Source organism: Dissoconium aciculare (assembly GCF_010015565.1).
Source record: "Dissoconium aciculare CBS 342.82 unplaced genomic scaffold K489scaffold_10, whole genome shotgun sequence".
Taxonomy (NCBI): Eukaryota; Fungi; Ascomycota; class Dothideomycetes; order Mycosphaerellales; family Dissoconiaceae; genus Dissoconium; species Dissoconium aciculare.
This window is the reverse complement of record NW_022984960.1, coordinates 611067-636712: the sequence shown is the minus strand read 5'-3', so window position 1 is coordinate 636712 and position 25646 is coordinate 611067. Positions and strand designations below refer to the sequence as shown.

Sequence of the window (25646 nt, the reverse complement as noted above, 5' to 3'; positions counted from 1 at the left end):
ACATTCATCTCACATCCTCCAGCCTCTCGACGTAGTATGTTTCTCACCGCTGAAGAGAAAATACTCTGAGCGTGTCAGAGGCTTGGCACGGAACCGCGTCTTCTATATCAACAAAGAGAACTTCCTTCCAGCCTTTAAGGACGCGTTTTTCGACGTGTTTACGAAAGAGAACTGTCGAAAGGCCTTTGAGGCAACAGCGATAGTCCGTACAGACGCGCAAACAGTCATTGATCGTCTTGATATACGTTTACACACCCCTCCTCGACAGCTATTACCGGAAGCAGCATGGGAGTCCCAAACACCAAGCAATTCGCATGAATTCGGATCTCAATCACGGCTGATTAGTAGCTCTTTCCTTAGATCTCCACCCGAAGCTAAGGAAGGGTTCTCACAGTTGGTAAAAGGTGCTGAGTTGATGCTCCATCAGAATGTACTTCAAGCTGCACGGATTACAGAGCTTGAAGAGCAATTAGCAGTATTAACTAAGAGAAGATCGCGCAAACGGAAGCAGATACAGCAAGGTGGATCTATAGAGTATGGTATTGGAGCATTGCAGGCAGGCGTAGATGCGGGTCTGAGTGCTCAACAATCGAAAAGGACTCGTGATAAAGCTGGTCCTGAACGAGGACTTCTAACTCAACGACGATGTGGAAACTGCGGAATAGCTGGACACAACTCGCGAACCTGCCAGCAGGATAGAGATGCTCCTTCTGAATCATATCCTAGCATAGCAGCTGTATAACTAGGTATGTAGTCAAATAAACCATGTTTGCAGTCACCTCATTTTCAATGCCAAGGAAAAGTGGCGGGTTCGGTGGTGTGGCCGGCTCGCTGATGGATTACGTTATACATATACATATCTTCCACCCGTACGTGTATATATATCTGTGTGGAGGACAGTACTACAGCAGGCGGGTGGCACTGTCCGGACATCTGACAGTTCATCATCCAGCTGTAGCTATGGCCAAGGGGGCGCGCTCTCCCTGTCCGTCCCTTATTTTGTTATACACTGTGAATGCAGAGTATCACCGACAACTTGGCGTCCATCGCCGCCTCGCATGGACGATGTGTTATTATTGTCCGTGCTACGACTACAGAGCTGTGCAGTATCCAACGGTCATCAACCGATGATGGCCCGCTTGGCTTCGGAATGACAGTCAACGGACGGAAACAAATGGTGGTGGCTGGCTGGCATTGTTCCCATATTGTCATGATCGATATTTCAGATACGGGACAAAAGAGGATCCCGAAGCTCAGCTGGGCAGGGTCGGACAAGATGCACCCGTGTGGCGTCGGCGGGCGCGCGCACCGACACATACATACGCCAACTAGGGACTGTGCCGTTCGGGGATTGTACTGGAAATATGGTAAAGGGTAGGATCGTCGTATGCGTTGATGATAGACCTGATCCTCTCCCGGTTTGAAGATACTGTAGTAAATCTGCAACAGTAGTAACAGTAGGGGTAGCAGCAGCAGCAGCAGCAGCAGCAGCAGTAGTAGTAGTAGTAGTAGTAGTGGTGGTGGTGGTAGTGGTGGTAGTAGTAGTATAGTAGTGAGGTAGTGTCTATGAAGAAGCTGGAGAGTGTTCCAGCGTGCTTCGTGTGCTGTCAAGACCTGCCAAACCTGCCAAAACCTGCGTGGGCCTCAGGTGAACAGGAGGCTCTATACAGTATATATATATATATGTATTTAATAATACAGTTGCAATACAATACTCACGTTCCAGCTACCTCGGACTCTCTCGCTATACCTCCAGTAGGATTTATGTTGGACCCCTTCCAATTGTTTAACCCTAAGGAATAATGCAACCTTGGAACCTTTGGAACCTTGGAGTAATCATAATCGTCGACAGGACATGTTATGTAATTTATGTAATTTATGTATACAGTACACTCAGCCATGCAGGTGGTGTACACAACCCTGCATAGAGAAGAGCTTCTGGATGTGATCTACACTGCATATCCTCTTCTAACTGTACAGTAGTTACTCCTAGGTATTATTATCACATTGATCGCTGCTGTTGTTACTACCACCACCGTCATTGTCTGTCTGTCTCTCTACTCTTTCTCTCCATCTCCCTCTCACCCACTGACCTCGTCCTCCTCTCCCTCTTCTACTTGAATTCCTCTCTGGTCTGGGACCCAATTCCCTCCAACCCGCGCCTGAACCTCCCCTTCGACGCCGCCGCCGCCCATATCGGATCACCACTCTGTCCTCGACGCGGAAAGTCATGAAGGTGAACGCGCTCGTGGTTGCGTTGGCCGCCGGCGCACGTGTCGCCCACGCTCTCTGGCCCATCCCTTCTTCATACTCCAATGGCGACCATGCGCTGTGGATCACGGGTCCGCAAGACATCAACTTTGCCTATACAGGCCCACAGGTAAGCCATTGCAACAGTCTTCAAAATGCGATACAAGAGCCACCTCCGTTCCAATGGCATTCCAAGCGCATCGCATTCGTGGCGAATTGAGCCTTTTCGCGATTCTGACCTCCCGGCTTTTGTTTCTCATAGACTGCGCCAAAGTATGGCTCGGCCGGTGCCTCCGCCGCCAGCGCCATCGTGAACAAAGCCATTGAGCGCACCCGCGACACCTTGTTCACCAAATCCTACGTCCCGTGGCAATTCCACTTGCGCAACACCGATTTCGAACCCAAATTTGGTTCTGATGCCGTCTGCATCAGAGATGTCAAGTTGGTCCAGCATAAGCCTGACCCGGCTGACATTCTCAAACCCGCCATCGGCAGCGTCGACGAATCCTACACATTGCACGTCGCGATAGATGGCAGTGTCATGGTCGCCGCCAACAGCTCGATCGGTCTGATGTATGGTCTCACCACCTTCACTCAGCTCTTTTATCTGTCCAGCCACGGCCATGGTGTCTACACGACCCAGGCGCCCGTCGAAATCACCGATGCGCCCCAGTTCCAATGGCGTGGGTTGAACCTCGACACCTCGCGCACGTTCAAGCCGGTCGCATCGATTCTGGCAATGATCGATGCATTGGCGTACAACAAGATGAACCGTCTCCACTGGCACGTCACTGATTCACAGGCGTGGCCTTTGGAGGTCCCGTCCATCCCCGAGCTGGCCACCAAGGGTGCATACACCCCATCTCAGATTTATTCCGTTCAGGATGTGCAGACCGTCCAGTCCTACGGCTCCTTGCTCGGCGTCGAGGTCGCCATGGAGTTTGACAACCCAGGTCACACCGCTTCAATCTGGTACTCTCTGCCTGACCTCATCGCCGCCTACAATATCTTCCCCGGGTGGGACACCTACGCCGCCGAGCCGCCGACCGGGACGCTCAAGCTCAACTCACCCGCCGTCTCGGCCTTTCTGAAGAAACTGCTCGACGACCTCCTCCCACGCCTCAAGCCGTTGACCTCCTACTTCCACCTCGGCGGCGACGAGGTCAACAAGAACGCCTACAACCTCGACGACACCGTCCGCTCCAACGACCCGGCCGTGCTCCAACCCCTCATGCAGAAATACATGGACCGCAACATGGACCAGGTCCGCTCCTACGGCCTGACCCCGCTGGTCTGGGAGGAGATGCTGCTGGACTGGAACCTCACCCTGCCCGCCGAGACCATCGTGCAGACCTGGATCAGCCCCGCCAGCGTCGCCGCCGTGACGGGCAAAGGCCACCGCGCGCTCGTCGGCCAGTACGACTACTGGTACCTGGACTGCGGACACGGCCAGTGGCTCGACTTCCGCCCGGGCGACGCCTCCCGCGGCTTCTGGCCCTACCTGGATTACTGCAACCCGCTCCACAACTGGCGGCTGATGTACAGCTACGACCCGCTCTCGGGCGTGCCCGCCGCCGAGCACCACCTCGTCCTCGGCGGCGAGACGCACATCTGGAGCGAACAGACCGACGCCGTGAACCTCGACGATCTGGTAAATGCATCCCCCCCCCTCCTTTCCATGCTCGAACGATGACTGATGAGGTTTTGTACAGGTCTGGCCCCGCACCTCCGCCGCGGCCGAGGTCCTCTGGTCCGGCGCCAAGGACCCCCTCACCGGCCAGAACCGCTCCCAGATCACGGCGTCCCCGCGCCTCTCGGACATGCGCGAGCGCCTCGTGGCCCGGGGCATCCGCGCGGCTCCGATCCAGATGCCGTTCTGCACGCAGAACGGGACCCAGTGCGCCCTCTGAAAAGAGGAAGGATCGCGAGAGAGGAAAGGCCGGAAGCCTCCTCCCCTCCCTCTGCCCCCAAACCTCTGTAGGATATTATTTCCAAAACGACCGTGTCACGAAAATCCAAAAAAGTTCCTTTCGAGAATCCCTTTTTTCCCTCCCCGAACGAGTGATATCCAAGCCAAAAATGTGTTTCGTCTGTCCGTCTATCTGTCTGTTCATCGGTGATCCATCCGCTCCTCCGTCCACTTCGTCCTCCTATACTTTACCCCGAGGGTTCCCTTTGGGTCCCATCGGGGGACGTCCGACTTCTTCCGAGGAAGACGTGGTCCAAATTGTCATGAGAAGGAGGAGGAGGAGGAGGAGACGGAACAGGAGATCTCCCCGACGTATCTCCCCTTTTCCCATCCACATCCCCTTCTCGTAGCACCCTCTCCGTCAGGCCGCGGGACAGATCCAACGTCCTCTCGACCTCCCTCGTCAACTCCCCGATCTCCCTCTCGAGCCTCTCATCCGGCGACAACTCCCTCTCCCTCTCCCCCTCCCTTTCCGTCGTCTCCCCCTTCCCACCCATGCCCTCCGTCTCCGCCCACACGGCCAAGAGTTCCTCCTCCCAGCCGCACTCCCTGCAGAGCCTCCTGACGCCGTCGTCGCACTCGCCCAGGACCAAGACGTCGTCGCGCACGGCGCCGAAGTCCCCCACGCGGTCGCGGTTGATGAGCACCCGGGGCACGTCGCGGCCCACGAGGCCGGGCAGACTCGCGAACGGGTACACCGTCAGGCTCGTGCCCATCACGAGGGCCAGGTCCGCGTCGCGCACGCGCTCCCGCGCCGCGAAGAACCCCCCCGGCAGACCCTCGCCGAAGAAGGTGATGTCCGGCTTCACCAGGCCGCCGCACGGGGGCGCATCCGGAGGAGAAGGGGAGGAAGGAGAAGGAGAGGAACAGCGCGGGATGGCGTCCCTCCGCAGCGCGGCGTGCATCTCCGCCGCGGACTGCGGCGCCTTGCATTCGATGCACCGCTGCGTGGCGAACGTCCCGTGCGCTTCGACGAGCAGCGGTTCCGGCACCCCCGCCGCCCGCTCCAGCCCGTCGATGTTCTGCGTTATCACCTGCGAGAGCAGGTTCTTGCGGCTGAGGAGGTGCAGGAAGGAGTGGGTGAGGGTGGGGCGGAAGCGGGTTTTGGGTTTTGGGTTCGTTGGTCGTGTGGTGGATGGTGGATCTCGAGTGGGAAGTGATGTCGATGCTGTTGCGTCTGCTTCTTCATCTTCATCTTCCTCCTCCTCTTCAGGATAGAATAACTCCCTCGCCAACGTCCAGAACGGCACGGGGTCTTTGCGGAAATACCCCAGGTCGAACACGGCTTCGGCGTAGGGAAGATTCAGCCTCGCGAGGTTCGCGTACAGTCCCGTCCCCGGGGAGCGGAAATCGGGGATCCCCGCGCTCGTGCTGATGCCCGCACCGGCGAGCACGAGGATCCTCTTGGCGCGGCCCGAGGTTATGTATTTCGCGACGGCGGGGAGGGTCGGACTCGAGAGCGCTGGTGGCGGGAAATTGTTGGGGGAGGATGGGTAGGAGGTGTCGTTGCCCATCTTTTTTCCTCTTCTTCCGCTGGATTTGGAATTCCTTTTCGCCAGCTTTGTGGGATTCGGGTGCCTTTGCGACTGGAGAGACGCGATTTCGAGGAGGATGAAGAGAGAGGATGGATGAAGACTCGGTCCTGGGCTATGGGCGGATGTCGCAGGTTGATAAAGTAAGATGATTTAGATGTGATGTGGGTTGATGTTCTAGATTTTCCGACGAGGCGTGATAATAATCCGGCACTTTGGTCTATCTCTTGTCTACTTCAATGCCGAGATCTCTTATGTTCGTCAGGATACGACTCTTGTAAAATCCTCATTCATCGAGCTTCCGTCTATGAGAAGAGGCCGTCGGGACAGGAAACGTAATTGATCGACAGATCCTGTTTCGAAATTCCCGTCTTGAATTTATGGTATCATCGGAGGGACCTTAGGCAGTCGGATTAAACGTTGGAAGTAACGTGACGTTCCAGGTAGAAGTATTTCGAATGAGAATCGGGGATCGTTTACAGGACAATCCTAAAATGATTACATGGCAGGAAGTGGAAGTGGTGGCGATGATCTTACTTGGTATATTGGATGGGACACCATCTGCGCTGTCAATCTACAGTACATGTCTCATCCACTGTCAAAGCATTCACACCCGTTTTTCAGGCGACTCTATTCCTTGTGAGATTTGCTACTATGGCACATGTAGAGGAAGACCATTTCGGTGTAAATTTCCAATACGAAAGATGAAAGTGAATGAACGCGGAGCGGTCAGCTGTGAAGTCTTTATTTGTCTTCTATCAATTCCAATCAGATCTGTTGACGCCTTTGAGATACTGACGATTGATTGTCGACTGGATCTCTCAACTTTCACATCAAGGCGAGCTGTCCCTCCTTCTCGCCTGCCCGGCCTACCTCTCAGATGGTGGTGTTCTCTACGTGCTGCGTCGAAACAAATTGATGGGCATTCGTCGGATGACCCGTCGTTCGACCGATCAAATTTTGGACAGTTTCGATATTGTCCGGAGCCCTCCGCTCGAGACCAGATCAGATACAGCTGTAGCGGGTCACATTCAGCTTTCTCGAGAGCCAATGTGAGAAAGAGAGCGGGACCACGTGTGATCTCTGAAACGGGCGTACGCTCGCTAAACAACATGTTGGGCTGCCAGTGGTTGGATGCTTTTCATCTCCACAAAGACAAGATAGTGGACGGCATCAAGCACGCGGAGTCATGCATCACATCTCGGCAGTATCTGCTTCAGCGCATGGGATTTGTGGAGAGGTGAATACTGCCGTCGTGGTGCGTTGGCTTTTGCGCGACGTCTTTCTTCGTTTCGTACCCAGTATTAATATCAATCTCAATTTCAAACTCAAAACTTTTCTTCGGAATCGAATCGTAGTATGTGACTGGAACACAATGGGCACCATGAGATTGCTGCTGAATGTCTAGCGCTTGACGCAGAGGGATATGGGAGCTCGCTTCGCTCAGGATTTCACAAAGTGGCAAGTCGGCAGGCGGTAAGTGTCCACAACCCAGTACGGTCGTCGGATACCATCCCACGCGTGAGCAAGATCGGGAACAGCAAGTGTGCTCCACTCGACATCGAGGCCGGCGTCGAAAAGATCCAACTCAACAACCTGAGAAACGTTAGGATATTTGCAGAGCGTTAGCGCCGTAGTTACCGTTGAAACTTACCTTGGTGTACACGTCGTAGCAGACCTGTCGGTCCGCACCAAGACCATTGTAGAAACCAAACTTGCCATTAGCGTCAAGCAGTCCAACGACGTATTCCTGGAAGAGCTCCTTCAGGTCCTTGTAATCTTCTGCGTAGGTGTCATAGTACATTGCGTCGAGCACGACACCCTGTTTGATCAGGCCTGGCAGAATGTCCTGCCAGCGTCCCTGGTGCACGGTAACGTTAGGTTTCTCGAACCAGCCTTTCTCCTTCATTCGGGAAATCACGGCAGGGTGGGCTTCAATAATATGGTGCATGGATGGGTTGTTCGCGAGGAACATTGAGTCGACGATACCCATGCCGAAGCCAATGTTCATCGTTCTTAGTCCGGGACCTGTGCAGAGCTGGTCGGCAGAGGCTTTCATGATCTCCGTCTCCCAATCCATCATGACGGCATTCTTGTCAGAGTCGAGGAGACGTCCCTCGGAGTATGTAAGTTTTGAGCGCAGGTAGTCTTCATTGTTGACATTCGGGTTTGATAGGCCAGATTCGGCTGTTGTCTGTTGTCCAGCTTCATCGGTTTGAATCACCTCTGGCACGCCTTGTCCGGCATTTTCTCCAGAAGCGTTCTCCACCTTGTACGAAGGGTTGGGGACAGGGTCGAATCCAGACAAGCCCTCCGCAGTCTGTGCGGTCGCCGATCCACTCGCTTCAGATGCATCTGCGCCGGGAGCGGGGCCGCTGGGTGTCGGCTCGAAGCCATCAATAGCATCATCGTCGCCTTCTCCGTCATCTTCCTCGTCCTCATCGTCACCGCCAGCCAGTAGCTGATATGCGTCAAGGCGACCGAACAGAAGCTCAGCTCGAACGCCGGCAGCCACAATAACGTCGTAGACCTTCTTCAAGCCTAACCGGATAGCCATACAGCCGGGCGTTTCATCATTGTTGTCCAGCTCGTTCCAAATTGCTCCGTTCTCAAACAATAGCTGTACAGTAGCCAATGCCGACTCTTCGCCCAAAGCATCGCTGTGAATGGCATCACCTTCCCCATTCATGCTACTGTCTTCGTTGAGATCTTCATCCGCCTCGCAAGCGGCGATGGCGGCGTGTAGAGGAGAGAAGCCAGTGTCGGGGTCCTTGATCCGAGCAGATCCAGTTTTGAATAGTGTTCGCAGAGCATCGAGGTCGTGGTTGGTCGCAGCGAGGAGAATTTCATCGTTGGTGGTGTCGGTGTCAATGTCGGTGGACATGATGGTGTCCTCCGCGGCAGAGGCCATGATGGAATATATGGATGGTATGTAACTCTGATGACTTGTGAGATGATTGAAATTATCAGATGTGATGTGTGGAAAAGACGACGACGATGAACGTCAGTCGAGAGCAATAATTCGGTGGTTGTTACTGATTATGATTATTCGGAAGTGGAGATCACAATGCCGGGCCAGACTATTTACAAAAAATTCCATGAATATGAACGAAGTGGGGTGAATTGATGGTGGTCCCTGGGAAAATTCCCCGTTGCGTCAATGGACGGAGTTATTATTAGCGGCGGTGTGCCCTCGAGTCCGCAATGATGAATGGTGGTGGGGCTTTCATTCTCCACCTGGGCATTCTCCATCTTCCGTTGGCGCTCAGGAGATCACGTCCCGCAAGTAAACATTTCACAATGATACCGAATGTGTTTTCAACAATAAATTCCAAGGATATAGACCGGCGGAGCACCAGACCAAGATTTGGAGTTGTACATGCCTGCCTCCCTTTGGAATTGGGTCAACTCACGTGAGACTTGACAGATGCTATGCAGATCAATATCATGTCTGCCTCGGAGCTTGTCCGTTTGACCTTCGGCAAATATCGTTCAACCTCTTCATGTACAATTGCTTCGTGCTCTGATGCTAGGTAGTGTTTTCAAAGTGTATTGGAGCATTGTAAAGCCGTTGGCAAGGTCGTTTACCGACCCTATGGGATGATCGTTGTTGAATGCCGACACTGTAGATTCCTAGGACGAGCCCAGCAACGACACGGAATCGCCTGGACCTGAGCGATCGTAGGCAGACAGATAGGGCGCAGGTTAAAACCCGCAATGTAGTAGGCACCTACATTAGACCGATCTGATGATGCCTAGGTAGTGGGACATGTATGATATCTTGACTCATCACAAGCGGAGTAGGCCTGGAGCCAAGCGAGACGCAGTGGCCTTGCTGGAGAGTCTTCTAGAAAATCACAGACTATTGGCATTGATTGAGCTTGGTAGAACTTCACGAGCCGGTATGGAAAGAGCGCGGTACGAGCAGAGACGAAATAGCCCAAGCGCGCTTCGCGAGTCGGCTTTTGAACTCAGGTGGTTGATGTGTTCGGCGAGTCGGGTCGTGAACGATGAACGAGACACCAGCTATTACATTCCATAATAAAGACGACCGACGCGACGCCATGTCGATACAGAAGCATGTGAATGACAACGACAGTCGATCCTTCGGCCGAGTTGCGCCATCAATGCGGAGTAGACTTGATGCTCGTCGACCGGACTTGGAGCCAGTATCCAGTGTTGACTCGTGATCCTCGTGTCCAGATTCCAATGCAAGAAGTCATCGAGACACGCTGGTGCCTGTGGTGAGGGTGGTTGTGTCGCGTATACACCATCGCGAATGAATGCGAAAACGACAATGAAGTACTGTACTGTACTGTACCGCCGTTGGGGAGTTCTCGTTCGGGATCGGACCTGAATGCCGTTGGCTGTTCGTGCCGCCGTTTTGGTCCCTGACTTGCGGCGGCGGCGGACGCGGACACGCCTTACATCATCGTCACATTTACCCTTTTCGGCCGACACGGCCACGCACTTATTCCTCCTTCTTGGTTGGCATCATGTACGTTGACTCTCTCAGCTATGGTCAGATGCGGCCTCAAATCATATAGACTATCATAGATCCTTTCATTTACCACCACACTTTACCTTTCCTTCTCGTCATTGTCGCTTTCGATCCTGAACTGTTCATCACGATGCGAACGTGATTTCACTGAATGCATTGACAACACCCTGACGACGTCACTCGAAGCTTGTGAACAAACGTCCGCGCACCAGTTCTCAGAAGAGAATATCAGGAGCCCTCTTACATAGCAGCTGGCGGAACCACCCTTTCACGCGCCGTTCACCTCGGTCCATCAACAATGACTCAATCCAAGTCGACAGACGTCGTCGCAAGGCTATCCGGTGTGCAAGGCAAAGATGTTGTCGCTGAGCTCGACGACGATGCCCTGATCGGCTCTGGAGTCGTATCAGCATCAGACGAAGCTCGCGCTGGAGGTCGCTCTCCTGCTTCTGAAGTGGCCGATGATGCAGTAGAAGACTACGATGCCATACGCCCGGATCCTGACAGCCACGTCGACAACTCCCGCAAATCCTTGGATACCGCCTATCGGCCTGCGCACGCGCGCACTGGCAGCCGAGTGCTTTCCGATGAGAAGTCCGACTCATCGACGTCGGTAGAGTCGCCGCGAAAGAACAAGGGAGGGCTGCAAGTCCGGCTGGAACGGACGGAGAAGAAGGGTCGGTATATCTTGACAGTGGACGACCCGGAGACCAAAGCACTGCTGCGACGGGAGATTGCTCGTGCAAATGGCGAAAAGGTCAAGCCACGCATGCGCATCCGGGAGCTGGTCTTCACGCGACAATTCACAGCATTCGATCGTCAGAACCCTGACAACGAGAAGAGCGCCTTCTTCGGCTTCTTCACCTTGTTTTGGATTTGTATGCTTTTCGTGGTGGTTAAGAGTGCCATGATGAATTATCGTGCACACGGCAACATCCTCGGTCGCAATGAGCTCACGCAAATGATGTTTCAACGTGATGTCGCTGTCATGGGATTGACAGACGGCGCCATGTTCCTCGGCACTTTTGAAGGTTGGATCATGCAGAAGCTGGTACACAAGAGATGTATCAATTGGGCAAGAACAGGATGGATTTTGCAGAACATCTGGCAAACAGCTTACCTCGGAGCTTTTGTCGGCTGGACTTATTATCGGGATTGGCCGTGGTCGCACTCGATCTTCATCACGTTACACTGCTTGGTGTTCCTCATGAAGATGCACAGCTACTCGTTCTACAATGGCTACCTATCCGGTGTCACTCTCCGCAAAGAACTTCTGGAGAAGAAATTGAAGCAGCTGGAGGCGATGGAGCCGCTTCAATCACCGCCGACCAGTCCCGTCCGCGAACAATCGACAAGCACTGGGATTGAAAACAACAACCTGACAGCCACCCGCCGACCGTCGACAGCTCATCGCACATCTACGAACTTCCAAGCCGAGCCAACCGAAGTGGCAGCCGTTGCCTCCGCCATTGAATCCGGTCAATCAATCAGTCCTGAGCAGGTACAGATATTTTCCGACATCATCAAGGGCGAAATCGCCGAGCTAGCCAAGGAACTCCGCGGCAAGAGCGAAGACGGCAAGACCGCGTACCCGAAGAATCTCACACTCGGCAACCATGCCGAGTACATCTGCCTGCCAACCCTCGTTTACGAGCTAGACTACCCACGCCAGGAATCCACCAACTGGTGGTACGTGGCGGAGAAATCCGCCGCCACCTTTGGCATCCTCATCATCATGCAAGTCATCAGCCAGGCTTACGTCTACCCGCTGGTGATGCAAACCATCGCCATGAAAGAGGCCGGCATGTCTCTCGACGAGCGCTTGCGCGAATTCCCGTTCATCGTCGTTGACATGGTCCTCCCAATCCTCGTCGAGCAGCTGCTGACCTGGTACGTTATCTGGGAATGCATCCTGAACGTCCTCGCCGAAGTCTTCAAGTTTGCAGGTAAGCGTCACGTGATCAGTATTTTCATTCATTCCTGATGCCATATTTTCCCCCTTGACAACGACTCCTGATGCTGACTTTCTTGGAAGACAGGGGCTTCTATGGGGATTGGTATAACGCCAAATCGTTTGATCACTACGCTCGAGAGTGGAACCGTCCAGTGCATCACTTCCTCCTTCGACACGTCTACTTTTCCTCAATTTCGACCTTCCACTTCAGTCGGGGCGCCGCGACGTTTGCCACGTTCCTACTCTCCGCGCTGGTGCATGAGCTCTGCATGGCGGTGATGTTCAAGAAGATTCGTGGGTACCTCTTCCTCATGCAGCTCTGCCAGATCCCGCTCATAGCTTTCACTCGAACGAGTTTCATGAAGAACCGCCAGATCCTGGGCAACACTACATTCTGGGTGGGATTGTTCCTGGGACCGAGTGTGCTCGCTTCGTTGTACTTGATCATTTGAATGCTGGACATGATCCTATTGCGTTTTTTGCATTTTTGCTTTGTGTGTGTCGGATCCGGAATTTGGAGGGAAAGAGCGAGTGGTAATAGGACAAGTCCGAAGATGTTCTATTTAGGGGTCGAATTTCTGGCCCCGACGACAAAGAAGAACTTGAAATAGACATCTAGACATTAATCCAGGCTCAAGAACGGAGATCTCCGAATCCGAGGATAGACCAGCGAGAGACATGGTAGAAGATATTTCGAATAATGGAAGGAAAGGGGTGGACGATGGCTTTGTTTCCTACGATTGTACAATTCCAAGATCAACACGATTCATTCGTTATACCGCAGAAAACTTCGCAACACAATCCAACAGAAAAAGAATAAGGCAATCTACTACCTTTCTAGAGTATCACAAATTTCTCTTCTGACGACGACCATTGGTCTCATACCCAAAAGATGTCGTTGGACCCACTTTTCCGAAGGGCGTGGCCTCTATTCCTCCCCTTCTACCAAACAAATGAAGAACCCTAAGACCAATGATGAGGCCACAATGCAATCCCTCTTTCTCTCATCATGATACGGAGACCCATGGAGCCTCGTCGTCGTGGATTACTCGTCCGTTGATTCTGTACACTGATGAGTCATCACGAGTGGCCTCGATCAAGAATCCCAGTTCCAATGGGTCAATCTACGAATAATGAACACGACAATGATGGACGATGCACGATGGAGTCCACGCAGAGAACAGACAGAAACCATAACCTCATAGTGAAGAGGCCTCTCCTAGATGGCTTCTCTTATATATCTCCTGGAGACATTTTCTGTTGCAAAGAATGATTTCTGTTCATGTTCTTCTTTCCGACGCAAACGAAATCTTCCTCCGTTGTCCCTGTCTCCCTTCAAAACAGTCAAGATTTTCGCAGGCGAAATCATCGAAGGCGCAGCAGCAGCAGCTGGCGTTGCAGTAGAAGAACTAAGAGAACAGGATATTTTACTATCGACTCGACCAAAACCCGCTTTCCACCACGACCCAGCAACTTTTTCCATACCCGGATCACAGCAGGGGACGCGAACAAGCATAAGGAGCTCACGGAACCTGTCCACTCACACACACCCAACATGGCCATCCATCCTCCCTCCTCCCGAAGAACAAGAAAACGTCCCCAGAATCCTCGCCATGTCATCTACATCCTCAGCAGTCTCTTCTTCCTCTACGCCGTCATCGTCCTACTCGATCCTTCTTCCTTCCCCGCTCCTTCCTCGACGACCACAAAGCAGACTTCAAGGGAGACGTCGCTCTTCTCCTCGGGCATACTGACCCTCGGCGTACCATTCACGACCTTCGGCGCGGGACTCCTCGGGTGGACGAGGACGAGGGGTTTTGCGAGGTTTATTGGGGACGGTGAGTCTTTTTTTCCCTTTGACGAGACGAGCTCTTTGCGGAGCGCTGTTTCTTGGGTTTCCCTGGTGAATAGAGGAGGCGTGGAGGCTGATTTTATGTTTCTTGCGTTCGAAAAAAATAGATCTTCCAAGGCGACAGAACGGCAGACTGAAAGGCAGAGAGCGGGCTTTGAGAAAGCATCGCCAGAAGGTCGATGAGGTCAACCCGCAACCGAAACGGGGGGTAGAAGTCCTCGGGTTGACGACTGCCGCGAAGATGGTGGATGTCCAGGGAGCGTGGAAGTTGTTGGGATGGTTGGAGGCGATGGCGGGAAAGTCAGGGGTCGAATTGATGCCATCTGTGAATGCTATCGTCAGGAAAGAATGATTTGTAATGATCGATTGGGTCTTGTTCAGGGGCTTGGATGTCTTTGTCGAGATCGCCTGCGGGCCTAAATTGGGACGAATATCGATGACCATGTACGATCGAAAGACTAAGACGTTTCTCAAGCCGAAGTTTACAAAGACATAGACGGACGTTCTAAAAGGTCAGTGTGAAAGGTTCATATACATCACACAATCATCATCTCAGCACGCCCGCTCGGTAGAAAGTCCAGTTCATGATGGAGCATCAATTGAGAAATGTCTACAGATGCAAAGTAGTAACAGTCCACGGCCGTTCACCTGACGCCATGTAATGCCACTTTCCCACAAGAGGTTTCGTCGTGAACCATCAGAGAAAAAGAAAAAAAGGTAGTGCTTCTTTGCTCCTCGCGCGCCAATCAAATCAAACGACCAATACACACTTAAGCCTCAGCCTGGAAGGCCTTGGCGTCGGGGAATCGTCGCATGTTGTACTCGATCGGGCCCTTGTTGCGCAAGAACTGGACGTAGGCACCGTCGGGTCGGAGGTGACCGGCGGCACGCTTCTCGACGTACTCGGCACGGTCGAGAGGAGTGAAGCCCCACTTCTTGGAGATGATGATCTTTTGGCGACCGGGGAACTTGTACTGGCTGCGGCGGAGAGCCTCGATGGCGGTAGCGCGGTCTGATGTCATGGTTAGTCGCTGTGCGTGGGAAATCGTTGTTCCATCCGGTCTATACTCACTAGAGTCACGGGTTCGGACAGAGAGGAGAATCTGGCCGATGTTGACACGGGCGACACTGCCGTTGGGCTTGCCGTAGGCACCACGCATTCCGGTTTGCAGTCTATCGGCACCAGCGCACGACAACATCTTGTTGATGCGGACAACGTGGTATGGGTGAGCGCGGACACGGAGGTGGAAACCTTCCTTTCCGGCGATCTTGACGAGGTACCTTTGAAAACATCATGTATTAGCCTTCATTCTTTTTTTTATATTTCCTCCTCCCTGTTTCCTTTCTTTCTCTGTTTTCCATCTTCCATGCGACATACTTGTTGGCGCAAATGCGGGCGGCTTCGAGAGCCTCGGAGCTCAGCTGTTCATATTCGTTGGAGACCAGGTGGATGCAGAGAGGGAAGTCGTCGACGTTGGCACGCTTGCGGCCGAGATCGAAGATACGAATCTTAGGATCCGGGACACCACGGTTGAATCGCGACTTGGGGTACGGCTTGTTCTTGCAGTAGCGGTAGCATCTTGCAGGACGGCGAGCCATTTTGACGGTGTTTTCGGGGTGTTGTTGTTGGTGAGAGAGTGATAGTCGTGGAGGAGAGCGAGAAGTGACGTTCTTCTGAACTCACCCAGCGGAGGACTCTCCCTCTGACTGGTGGCGCTCCACTTCGCTTTGAAATCAAGTCCGCACGGACGCAGTGGGCAGAAGTCTTGGCAACTACAGGGCAAAATGTGTCACTATCACGTGATATTCAATAATTTGGCTCAAATGAATCACGCCAATTCATGATGACGAGCGTCAAATTGATTATCAATACGCTCGCAGTCACTTCCAGTCGCTTTCCGACCCTCCAAGGCTGTCTGACGGCTTATCAATCACATCTGCCGAAGAGTCAATCGCGAACAGTCTCGAACTGTGTAGGATGGATGTGGCCAGAGGGAAGCGATCGCAGCTTGAGTGCTACCCGTGCAGTCGTGAAATCGGCCGCGACATATCAATTCGAGTATAATTACACATGAACGGTGTACCTGAGGAAAGACTTCATCGATCTTCAATTCTACCCAGGTATTTACTCACTGCGCAGGCCGCAACGCATGCACGCATGTATAATACCACCATATCATATCCACCGGACGGCAAGTGCAATGCTCTCGGGCATGGGATATCGGTAAGCAAGACACTACATGTAAGTCGAGGTCGCAAACCAGGCACACAATTCGATCAAGGTGATGCTGTTCACACCGCCTGGTGAAGTATCTCAAAGAAGTAAAATTCGTGACACATCTATAGGGAGTGCTACCGCCCCGGCACATGATGATGAAATGTAACATTGGGAATCGTTTTTTGTTTTTTTGCGCCGAACGCCAGAAATCAAGCTTCATGCTGCTGTCATTGAGTAGGCTTCAAACCACAACAAGACCTCCGTTCATCGGCACAGTGTCAGGGAATATGCACAGATTTTGCAGAAACCGGGCAGACATGCCGGGAGCCTGTCCGGCATCATGTCGTTTTGCATGATGCCACAACAGTCTCCCGGCGCGCGGTTGTGACCAAGTACAGAATCTGGATCCACATCTTTTCATATATTCGCGTTCCTATCCTCCCGAAGACGTTTACGCAGGGTTGCTGCTGAGGATGTCGGAGTCACCGGCGTCGAGGATGGCCATGGTGGAGCATCGGTAGAGCTTACCGCAAGCGGTGCCGAGTTCGATCTGTGTTGGGCCGTCACGTCAGTGAAAAATGTCCCTCCGAAGTTTTCCGACTACTGGAAAAAGCTTCATCTCAGGGCTCTGAGGGTCACCCTCCAGAGCCATGAAAGCTCCTTCGCCAGGTGGAATGATGTGGATGTGTGCGACTTACGTTGTTGCCTCCGAAGTGGTGGACGGCGGTCTTGGCGAGCATGCTGTAGTCTGTCCAAGTCGATCAGTATGGATTGTGGTCGCATGGACGTCATGGAAGTCTTACACTCGAGCTCGGACTTGCGGAGCGGAGGAGTGTTGCCAGCAATGATGATGAGCTTGGCCTTGCCGGATCGCAGGCTCTTCAGCGTCGACTTGTAGCCAAGGGTGACCTTGCCGGACTATAATTGCGCCTCCATCAGTATTTCTGCGTCGCGCAAACGTCGAAATTCTCGTGACTGACCTTGATAGTCAGCGCAAGCTTAGCATTGATGCTGTCAGAGGTCTTGGTGGTCTTCTTGGGCGCCATTTTGTCGGATTGATGTCGATATCGCTGAGGAGGATTGTTCGAGGGTTTCGCGATTTACTGAGTATTGTGTCCGAAATTGTGATGTCTTGGCGGAATTTGGATGCGGAAGTGCAAGCGTGCGGGCAATGATTGCCGCCAGTCTCAGGATTGCGCATCCAGGTCAAGAGCGGTGCGTATAACTCATCCTGGCAACTCCACTCAAATCCATGAGGAAGAGCATTCTGAATTGGCCGCTGATCAACATGTTACGATAGACACTATAGATTGTCTCATATAAATGACTTGGCTATCGGGCTTCTTGTTACAAGATCGGAGGGTCAAGTCACGCTGCTCGATGGAAGTCGCGGAAGCTTTTCTCGATAAGCAACGCCGCTATCACATCCATCAAACTGAACATGCGACTCCACTGGGGTTTGAGATGTTCTGTTCCGGCGGCCCTCCTCCCTTTCCACAATCCGATTCCCACATGCCCAACCGAAATTCGAGCCAGCGTCCAGCAGGCAGCCGATCCTGGCACGCTCTATGGGCCCTGCTGATACCTCATCCAAGATGGAATCTTGTAGCTCAACAGGCAGTTTGCGGAGAGGAGAAAGCTTGGGGCTCTGCTGGACGCTTTGAAGAAGGAGTTCGATCGCTTCGTCGGAAGGAGGGTTCTGGCCATCAAACAGACGATGGGGTTCCGTGTGTCGTTCGACCCCCCGATTTATTCGAAAAAGGACAACTTCTCTGACAGAGAGGATGAGATAGGTGAGGGTCTCGCGGAAGGGTTCGGTGGTGAGCCCCGCACGCTTGAGAAAATCGTTCCGTATCATTGAGACAGCATGCGGAGCGTGTTGACAGATCACGACGGACGTGTCCCCGAACCTGTAAATGTGGCTGCTTGGGAGGTCCCAGTTGGGAAGATCATCCACCCACACTAGGAATCCTCCAAGGCCCTGACGAGGATGCGTGATTTCCTTTGACGTTGAAGTCCAACGCGACGATCCGATGATCGCATAGGCGAGCCTGCGGAAGGTCGAGTTGTTGTAGTGACCATGGAGGACATGCCTCCACTGAAACGCAAAGTCGGATAGTACCTTAGGAATGAAACTTTTGCGTCGTGACAGGCTGAGGTGATCGATCTTTCTGCGCATCATTCTCCAATGCGGCGCTCCATGCAAGATTACCGAGGCGGGTTCGATAGGCGATGATAGTATCTTGCGAGGCTCGAAATCGGAAACCGTTATGGCGCGTTGGCGGATGATGTCGAGGAGGATCGAGAGATTACAATCGCTCCTGTCCCAATGCAGGACATCGCGATCTAGGTCAAAGGTCCAAACGGCATGGACGTGAGTCCACCGTCGATCGTTGAAGGGAGTGACTACATCATCTTGACAACGCCACTCTCGGGCAGCCTTCGCGTACAAGTGACGAAATGTAGATTCTGTCTCGATCAGAGTCCCATCCCCTGGTGAACGCAAGACGCGCACGTCGCGCACCTCTTGTTTCGCCCAACAGTATTTTGGAAATAAATGATAACATCACCTCGTCACTGGCGTAACGATGCGCGGCGAAGTAGACGATCCCTGTTACGAGGTCAGACACACACAGAAACAACTTGATGGGTTATCGGACGTTGGATTTCAACATGCCATGAATTCGAAGATTAATGAAAGCCGACATGCTGGCCTGAAGTGGAGCCACGATACGGTCGTGCCCGATGAATATGTCCAATGATGCATTTCGGAAGTCGAGGATCGCAGGGATGTGTACGGCGGGAGGGCACGTCTAGGAATTCCCATTCCTCAATCTCGCGAAAAGCCACCATGAAGCACCCAGAGATCTTTTCCAAGAAACAAGAAAGGAAAAATAAACACATATTCATTCTCCACACCTAAACCACCATCGACACCTCCTCATTTCGACGGAAGACATCCCAGAATGACCCCCAACCTGCCCAAAACAAACTCCTGCTCGGCGGCGCAGGCGTCCAATTTCGTATCCGCCGAACCCACGCTGATAGAAGCGTAGCAGCCGGGCGTGTTGATGACTTCGGTCTCGGTGGGGAGTCGGCCCTTGTTGTTGCAGGTGACGACGTCGCTCGGCGTGATCCGCGGGACGGCGTCGTGGATGCGGGAAAGGACGAATTGGTATTCGAGGGGGACTCTGCAGGTGGTGCTGTTCGACGGTGGGAAATTGACGTTCAACCTAAAAGGAGAAAGAAAAGAAATAGGAACGACGTCCGTCAGCCCGGGTCCTTTCCCCATGCACGCCTGTAGTTTTCCCTCTTGCGGGAAGTGCGGAGGACATACCAGACGTTCCGTGGTAGATACGGCTTCTCTCCGGCCGTGAGGTATCTCGTCACCGTCGTCGCCAGCGTGGCGTACGTCTGCACGTAGCCCTCGACCGACGCGTTCCACGCCGTCTGCGTGCCCGTCGAGCCGGAGAATGCGATGGCCGGGACGCCCAGTCTCACGGCCTCGCAGGCCGCGCCGACGGTGCCGGAGAATTGCGTGACGACGCCGAGGTTGGCGCCGACGTTGAAGCCGGAGACGGCGATGTCGGGTTTGATCCCGTTGCCGAAGAAGGTCGATGCGAGATGTTGGATGCCGTAGCGCATTGCTGTCACGGGGTAGGAATTGACATACTATGTGAAACAAAAACAAGGGAGTCATGTGAGCCATCATAGCCGTTCTCCTCTCTACTTCGCTCCGTCATGCGTTTGTTCTGGTTCTCCACTTACATTGAACCGCGGCATGCTCTCATTCTTGCCCACCGCAGGGCTCCCCGCGGGACAAGATCCGAACTCGCACCCATTGCTCCCGACCGTCGTGGGCGGAGCATCGGACGACCCGGTTCCGCTCCTGTCGACCGCGGGCGCCGAGATGAAAGAGTTGAAGCCGGCGTCGGTCAGACTGTAGTATTGCTGACGGATGTTGATCTCCGCCCATCCGTCGTCGTTGCTCTGCACGACATTGATGGCTTGTGCGGGCGCGGCGGCGATGGAGAGGACGTAGAGTGCCAGCTTGGTGAGGTTTGAGTTCACCATGATGATGGCGATAGTCGGTTGTTCGATCGATCAACAACACCGTCGAGGCCGTCCTTCCGGGAGTTGCGCAAGGCTGGAGGTGGACACGACGGGGGAGAAAGAAGAGCGATCGTCATTTCTTATTCTTATATACACGTCCGACTCGCTTCTTTTCGCCCTGTTCTCGTCCCAGTCGTCGTCACCTCGGAGGGGGTCTTGCGTCGGGGGAGGCGTCGACAAGCTCCAAGGGAGATACCGCTGGGCGCGCGCGATGGAACGATCCCGTGTCTCGTCCGATGCGAGCACACGTGCATTGGGCAGATCTAGGCCATTGGACGATGCTCCGGGAGGCTCTGGAGACAGACTTCGATGCGATTGTGGAGTCTAAGCATCTTGACCATACAGGTTCAAAGGCAAAAAGGTCCCCGATTACTGTCCACCTCCTCCCCAGCCCGATGCCATCGCAGGTCGAGGACAGGAGGGAGGGGATCTTGATTGTAAAACCACCAACGACCTCGCTTCGTCCTGCTCTGTTTACTGTCTGTCCCGGTCGTTCACCTGTGGGGACTTCGGCAGAAAAAGGGCTTGCCTGTCCTCCTCGTAGCGGGTGGGGTAAGCAGAGCCACAGGCTTAAAAAAACAGACCGGCCATGCGCCTCCATGGACATTTCGGTCCGTGTATACCTGAGTATTCTGCACATCATCTGTCAATGCCGTAGAGATTTGGAATTCCACACAGCGCTTGCCTTAGCGGAGGGAGGAAGAGCGCGAACGGGCTCGTTTATAGTATTCCGAGATGCGCACGACAACACCAGAGCCGCGGCGCACCCAACCCATGATGATTCGTTATCGATAGGAAAACAATCTCTCCTGGCACGGTCTTTGATCGTGGTGTTTTATTGCCGTCCACCTGGGCAACGATGAATCGCACGGGAAGACTTCCGATCAATTTTATCAGACTACTCGTCTGGGTGATGGATACCTAACAACATGATTGTATTCGCCTATCTCCCAACTTGTGATCAGACAGCCCGCGGAGGGAGGTGGATGAGAAGTCATTTCTCCGAGAAGCCACCTGGAGGATTCTGGGAGGGGCGAGAAAGAGAGCCGTAAAAACATCGCGGGTTTCACCCATCGAGACCATCGTGAAGAAAGAGAGAGGGGGGGCACAGACGGACCACAGAGTTCCTTTTTGAATCATCAGAAAAAAGGCGAGGGCATTATGATGGTAAATGTAAAATCGCTACAACGCTTCAATCAGAGCAGAAACACAGAGGTCTTAAACCCCTGTCCCACGCATGCAGATGTACTTCAAATCGTTTCAATCATCATCTATACGCCGAACCCCCACCGCTCGTCCCCTGCCGATTCCCAGGCTGGTCCTCCCGGTCGGAAGGATCCCTCAGCGGCGCATCGTACAGTTCGTGCTTCTCGAGGTCATCGCCATCGTCATCGTCATCAAACGTGTCCCTCCTCCGCTGCTGATGATGCGGCGGCGGCGGAGGGGGGTTCCGACCATCATCAGCACCGGCGCCAGCACCGACGAGGATCCGTTCAGGGCTTGAACTGCCGCCACGGGCCGAGGACGAAGAAGGGGTCATCTGCCAGTCCTCGTCGCGCTCCTCCTCCTCCTCGCGGAACTTCGGGAGCAGGATCTTCCGCGAGTCGCCGTGCACGAGGCCCAGCCGTTCCTCCTCCGTCGTGGCGGCGCCGGCGGGGTATTCCCGGCTGCTGATGCGGCTGGAGAAGGACAGGGCGCCGCGGCTGACGGGCCGGTGGGGGTCGTCGCTGTCGGCCCGGTTGCGCGTGAAGACGTTTTGGAAGGAGAATTGCCGGCGGGTGCCGGAAGCGGAATTGGGGACGGAGTCGTGGGGGTGCAGGTTGTTGCTGCCGCGGGACTCCTGGCGCGAGGGGCTGTCGCTGCCGACGAAGTGGATGTGGGAGCCCGAGGGCGCGGTCGGGATGGATTTGTAGGCGGTTTCGGTGTATTCGCTGGCACGATCCCGTTGCAAGGCGGCGGGTAGACCGAAAGTGTGCTGCATTCCATTGTTGTCGTGGTTGGTGTTGGGGTCTTGCTTGTTCGGCTGGACGCTCGTCATGGGGACTGGACTGTGTCCGCGGGTCGTCTGGCTTTGTGATCCTGCTCTCGCCATCCGGCCGATTCTTCCGAAGAAGCCGGGGTGGACTTCGCTGTCAGGCTCGCTTACGTCGTCCGGGAACTGTGCCATCCCGAGGGGTGGGCGGACACTTTTCTGTCTCGATACCGAGCCGCCGTGCGATGAGACGGTCTTTCGTCGGCGTAATCCATCCCATTCGACATGTTCGTTCTCGCGGACCGGTTCGAGCATTTCGTCGTGTATCCGCTTGACCTCGTTGATCTGTCTTTGCGTGCGGACCCGACTCATCGCTCTGACGATGCTGGCACTGCCGTGTAGTGTGTCCGCACGAGGCTCGTATTCGGGCTCTTCGACTTCTGCCACTGTACGAATCTCATTGAGATCGCCACTGAGCACTTTCGAGTCGGACACCTCCTTCGCCGACTTGGCAAGTTGTAACAGGATGACCCCGGAGCAGATGACGAGAAACCCCATGACGACATTGATGATTTGGACAGCCGTTCCTTTGAGACCTTGGAAGAGGACAATCGAGGAGATGATGACTGACGAGGTGAAGAAAACGTAATAGGTCGGCGTGACCATTGCGGCGTTGAAGAGGTTCAATGCTTTCTGTGAAGTTGTGAGTTGGAGGAAATGATGGATATGGCGATGTCAGCCGGATCCGCCCAGCTGAGAGGACTTACATTCAGGTAGACGATTACCACCAGTAGTGTTACAATCAGGAATAAGATCAAAATGTAGATGAACCACCCGTTGAACTGGGCTTTGCCACCGATCTGTGTCAGCACCGCAGTGCCCACACCTTGTAGAGCAACGACGTTGGGGCCACCGATCAGACCGCAGATGGAGATGTAGACCATCATGGACTTTTTACCATAGCGTGGCGCGGCCCAAAAGGCGAGGAACAGGCAAATGAGAATAATGACTCCGGTGTAGGATAGAAATCCGGGCGTGATGAAGTAGCGCTGCATTTCGGCAATGTCGGAGACGGCAGAATGTGACGGCGCATTCCTTTGGTGACGTTAGCGGTTGTGGTGTAATCTGGTCGGCATCATTGGGAACATACAGCGCAATGACCACACTACCTGCTATGCAGAGGAAGCATGCGACCCAGCCGACGAAGCTTAAGCGCTCCTTGAGGAATATCTTTGACAGAATGGCTAGCGAGCGGATCAGCGAGGTTCCTCGATTGGACGCAAGCCGCCTTCCTTGGTGGTCTTACCTGTGACCACGATAGTCAATGCTCCCATCGGTGTGACGAGAATCGCATCCGCAAAGGCATAAGCGACGAGGTTGAAGATCTGGCAAGAAGAGGTCAATGAAAATGCTCGGCGCCGGTTCCATGACGCAGCAGTCAACTCACTTCGCCCATGATCACTATCGACAATCGCCGGTTAGCAAATCGATGCGCCCCATAGTCTCGAGGATGCACATACTCAAGGTCATGCCGAACCACCACATGGGTGTCCGGAGGTATCCAAAGCCCTCGCCGGCTTCCTCATTGTATTTCACATTCGCTCTCAACAATCCAATCTTTTTCAACACGAACGACACTCCAATGGAAAGGCCGGAGGCGATGGCGAGGATGATCCCAACGATCTTATACCATCCCGGTCGTTCATTCTCCGGCGCAGCTCCTGGGGCATTGGCGGCGGCGGCGGCGGTCGTCGTCTCTGCGGCCGCTCGGACGGCGAGTGTGAGGGTGTGTCGTAGGACTTGGCCAGCAACGTCCATGATTGTGGGGATTTCTCTGCGCGCAAGGCGCGAGGTCGATTTGATTTATCGAGAGAGGATGTGAAGGCGCGGCATGTGGTCGAGGTTTGGATCTGGCAATCGCTTGTAGAACCACGGTTCTCGGTGACGGTGATGGGGATGCGGCTTGCGTCGGCAGTGCACAACGGTTTGTTTGTATTGGCAGAACGGGCGTAGGATCGGATTGGATTGATTCGGGATTCCTGATGCTTGAACTGTAAGTGCGATCGTTTCAGAATTGTTCCAAGGATGGCGGGAGGGAGTTGAGGATGTTCGTAGGGTGTATGTATGGCAGTATAGAAGAAGAAGACCAGAGGCATGCAATTGGGGGTTTGTTTACGGCGCAGTGCTGCATCCCAGGGCCCGTCGTCGTCACACACACACGGGCAACTTTTTTAGTCGGCCACACATCTGTAACAGCCCTAGACACATAGACATGACGGCAGGGTGGAACGACAGACCGCCCGAGCCATGGACTGGAGTACGGGGAATTCGTCACCAGCGGCGTCCCGTCCATTTGGAGGAGGCGTGGAGCCCCCCCTGGACACCCAGTTTCCCGCCGAACAAACAAACCAAGGCAGGCGGCGGAGGCGGAGGCGGCGGCGCTTCCACAGCGGCTGCATCGTCATCAAATCGTTCACCAAAAAGAAGAATAAAACCAAAACCTTGGAAGTCGTCGATTGATTGCCCTCCATACCTACATACCAGACATAACACCTACATACCAAACGTAATACCTACATACCAAACATAATACCTACATCCCTACATAACACCTACACAATACCTACATACCTACTCACGTATGTACACACCTGCTGGGCAATGCAGAAATATAAGGTACAGACTGCCCAGATCTCCAGCATACGTTACGTTACATACCTACTACTACCGTACAAGGCGACTGCGGTGGTGGTGGTGGCGGCGGCGGCGGCGCGACCGATGCGCCCGTAACGAACGGTGCACCAAACAGTAAAGAGAAGAGCTGCAGTTCAACACTGGACGGTGCTAGTTCAACCCTTCCCGATCCGATGCATTGAAATGTATTTTTGGGACGACCGTACGGCGCGAACATTTGTGCTGGCCCAACGCGTTTTGTACTGTAGCAGCGGTATACCATGGACCATCGGGCGAGAAGAAAGTCCTCCTACCTAGCTAGGTATTGATCAGTCCCGACTCAGTTCCTGCTATGTCTAGTACAATGATGAGACTTCCCGACCACTGAACGGCACACATCTCGAGCACGTGTCCTCGGGGGCGAGGTCAGGTCAGGGATCGTGTACAGTATACATCACGGATACTCTTTTTCTTTAATCTTGTTATCCCGGATGCGAGGAATCCAACGATATCTCACCAATGGAATGCCATGGCACAAGGAGATGACGGCCAAATAGATTGCCCGACGTGAGACGGCGTCGAATGTCGGATACGACAAGGAGGGGCGTCACT

General features: G+C 53.8%; 12 protein-coding genes across 12 annotated transcripts; 3 read left to right on the top strand and 9 right to left on the bottom strand.

Moving 5' to 3' along the window:
• Window positions 1-2010: 2010 nt before the first annotated feature.
• Window positions 2011-4293, top strand: K489DRAFT_382620 (glycoside hydrolase family 20 protein). The gene is made up of 3 exons (XM_033605421.1): window positions 2011-2380; window positions 2513-3901; window positions 3963-4293. Exons 1-3 carry the CDS (start codon window positions 2231-2233, stop codon window positions 4158-4160), a joined length of 1737 nt encoding a protein of 578 aa, XP_033457723.1. The 5' UTR covers window positions 2011-2230; the 3' UTR covers window positions 4161-4293.
• A 100-nt stretch (window positions 4294-4393) lies between these two features.
• On the bottom strand, window positions 4394-5963 carry K489DRAFT_382619 (NAD-dependent deacetylase sirtuin-2). The gene has a single exon (XM_033605420.1). The coding sequence runs from the start codon at window positions 5731-5733 to the stop codon at window positions 4408-4410; it is 1326 nt and encodes a 441-aa protein (XP_033457722.1). The 5' UTR covers window positions 5734-5963; the 3' UTR covers window positions 4394-4407.
• Window positions 5964-7194: 1231 nt separating this feature from the next.
• On the bottom strand, window positions 7195-8662 carry K489DRAFT_372445 (arginine N-methyltransferase 2; the record flags this gene model as incomplete). Its single annotated transcript, XM_033603337.1, has 2 exons — window positions 7195-7347; window positions 7406-8662. The coding sequence occupies 2 exons, from the start codon at window positions 8660-8662 to the stop codon at window positions 7195-7197; spliced, it is 1410 nt and encodes a 469-aa protein (XP_033457721.1).
• Window positions 8663-10550: 1888 nt separating this feature from the next.
• Window positions 10551-12658, top strand: K489DRAFT_323173 (acyl-CoA/sterol acyltransferase; the record flags this gene model as incomplete). Its single annotated transcript, XM_033601679.1, has 2 exons — window positions 10551-12198; window positions 12288-12658. 2 exons carry the CDS (start codon window positions 10551-10553, stop codon window positions 12656-12658), a joined length of 2019 nt encoding a protein of 672 aa, XP_033457720.1.
• Window positions 12659-13923: 1265 nt separating this feature from the next.
• On the bottom strand, window positions 13924-14502 carry K489DRAFT_403281 (uncharacterized protein; the record flags this gene model as incomplete). The annotated part of the gene is made up of 1 exon (XM_033607079.1): window positions 13924-14502. One exon carries the CDS (start codon window positions 14500-14502, stop codon window positions 13924-13926), a length of 579 nt encoding a protein of 192 aa, XP_033457719.1.
• Window positions 14503-14828: 326 nt separating this feature from the next.
• Window positions 14829-15657, bottom strand: K489DRAFT_323630 (ribosomal protein L10e; the record flags this gene model as incomplete). The annotated part of the gene is made up of 3 exons (XM_033601709.1): window positions 14829-15070; window positions 15131-15339; window positions 15437-15657. 3 exons carry the CDS (start codon window positions 15655-15657, stop codon window positions 14829-14831), a joined length of 672 nt encoding a protein of 223 aa, XP_033457718.1.
• Window positions 15658-16727: 1070 nt separating this feature from the next.
• K489DRAFT_361113 (L30e-like protein) lies at window positions 16728-17401 on the bottom strand (the record flags this gene model as incomplete). The annotated part of the gene is made up of 4 exons (XM_033602629.1): window positions 17257-17401; window positions 17080-17194; window positions 16975-17024; window positions 16728-16826 (listed from the first exon to the last, which is right to left on the bottom strand). Exons 1-4 carry the CDS (start codon window positions 17320-17322, stop codon window positions 16728-16730), a joined length of 330 nt encoding a protein of 109 aa, XP_033457717.1. The 5' UTR covers window positions 17323-17401.
• A 238-nt stretch (window positions 17402-17639) lies between these two features.
• On the bottom strand, window positions 17640-18984 carry K489DRAFT_390082 (uncharacterized protein; the record flags this gene model as incomplete). Its single annotated transcript, XM_033606570.1, has 3 exons — window positions 17640-18745; window positions 18801-18887; window positions 18954-18984. 3 exons carry the CDS (start codon window positions 18982-18984, stop codon window positions 17640-17642), a joined length of 1224 nt encoding a protein of 407 aa, XP_033457716.1.
• A 233-nt stretch (window positions 18985-19217) lies between these two features.
• Window positions 19218-20350, bottom strand: K489DRAFT_323395 (acid phosphatase; the record flags this gene model as incomplete). Its single annotated transcript, XM_033601695.1, has 3 exons — window positions 19218-19509; window positions 19614-19948; window positions 20045-20350. The coding sequence occupies 3 exons, from the start codon at window positions 20348-20350 to the stop codon at window positions 19218-19220; spliced, it is 933 nt and encodes a 310-aa protein (XP_033457715.1).
• K489DRAFT_39659 (uncharacterized protein) lies at window positions 20308-21454 on the top strand. The gene has a single exon (XM_033606880.1). It carries the CDS (start codon window positions 20626-20628, stop codon window positions 21250-21252), a length of 627 nt encoding a protein of 208 aa, XP_033457714.1. The 5' UTR covers window positions 20308-20625; the 3' UTR covers window positions 21253-21454.
• K489DRAFT_382611 (DUF803-domain-containing protein) lies at window positions 21334-24600 on the bottom strand. Its single transcript, XM_033605419.1, has 6 exons — window positions 23882-24600; window positions 23809-23822; window positions 23668-23746; window positions 23512-23605; window positions 23129-23456; window positions 21334-23054 (listed from the first exon to the last, which is right to left on the bottom strand). The coding sequence occupies exons 1-6, from the start codon at window positions 24177-24179 to the stop codon at window positions 21657-21659; spliced, it is 2211 nt and encodes a 736-aa protein (XP_033457713.1). The 5' UTR covers window positions 24180-24600; the 3' UTR covers window positions 21334-21656.
• Window positions 24601-25025: 425 nt separating this feature from the next.
• K489DRAFT_382610 (uncharacterized protein) lies at window positions 25026-25325 on the bottom strand. The gene has a single exon (XM_033605418.1). The coding sequence runs from the start codon at window positions 25270-25272 to the stop codon at window positions 25072-25074; it is 201 nt and encodes a 66-aa protein (XP_033457712.1). The 5' UTR covers window positions 25273-25325; the 3' UTR covers window positions 25026-25071.
• Between the last annotated feature and the right edge of the window lie 321 nt (window positions 25326-25646).

Bases quoted from the DNA above. Each gene is read 5' to 3' on its own strand.
- K489DRAFT_382620 (XM_033605421.1), top strand. From the start codon at position 2,231: ATGAAGGTGAACGCGCTCGTGGTTGCGTTGGCCGCCGGCGCACGTGTC. The intron at 2,381-2,512 runs GTAAGCCATTGC...TGTTTCTCATAG, and splicing joins TTGCCTATACAGGCCCACAG to ACTGCGCCAAAGTATGGCTC. The intron at 3,902-3,962 runs GTAAATGCATCC...GGTTTTGTACAG, and splicing joins CCGTGAACCTCGACGATCTG to GTCTGGCCCCGCACCTCCGC.
- K489DRAFT_382619 (XM_033605420.1), bottom strand. From the start codon at position 5,733: ATGGGCAACGACACCTCCTACCCATCCTCCCCCAACAATTTCCCGCCA.
- K489DRAFT_39659 (XM_033606880.1), top strand. From the start codon at position 20,626: ATGCGAGCACACGTGCATTGGGCAGATCTAGGCCATTGGACGATGCTC.
- K489DRAFT_382611 (XM_033605419.1), bottom strand. From the start codon at position 24,179: ATGGACGTTGCTGGCCAAGTCCTACGACACACCCTCACACTCGCCGTC. The intron at 23,606-23,667 runs GTAAGACCACCA...TCCGCTCGCTAG, and splicing joins ATTGACTATCGTGGTCACAG to CCATTCTGTCAAAGATATTC. The intron at 23,055-23,128 runs GTAAGTCCTCTC...ACAACTTCACAG, and splicing joins TGGTAATCGTCTACCTGAAT to AAAGCATTGAACCTCTTCAA.
- K489DRAFT_382610 (XM_033605418.1), bottom strand. From the start codon at position 25,272: ATGTTCGCGCCGTACGGTCGTCCCAAAAATACATTTCAATGCATCGGA.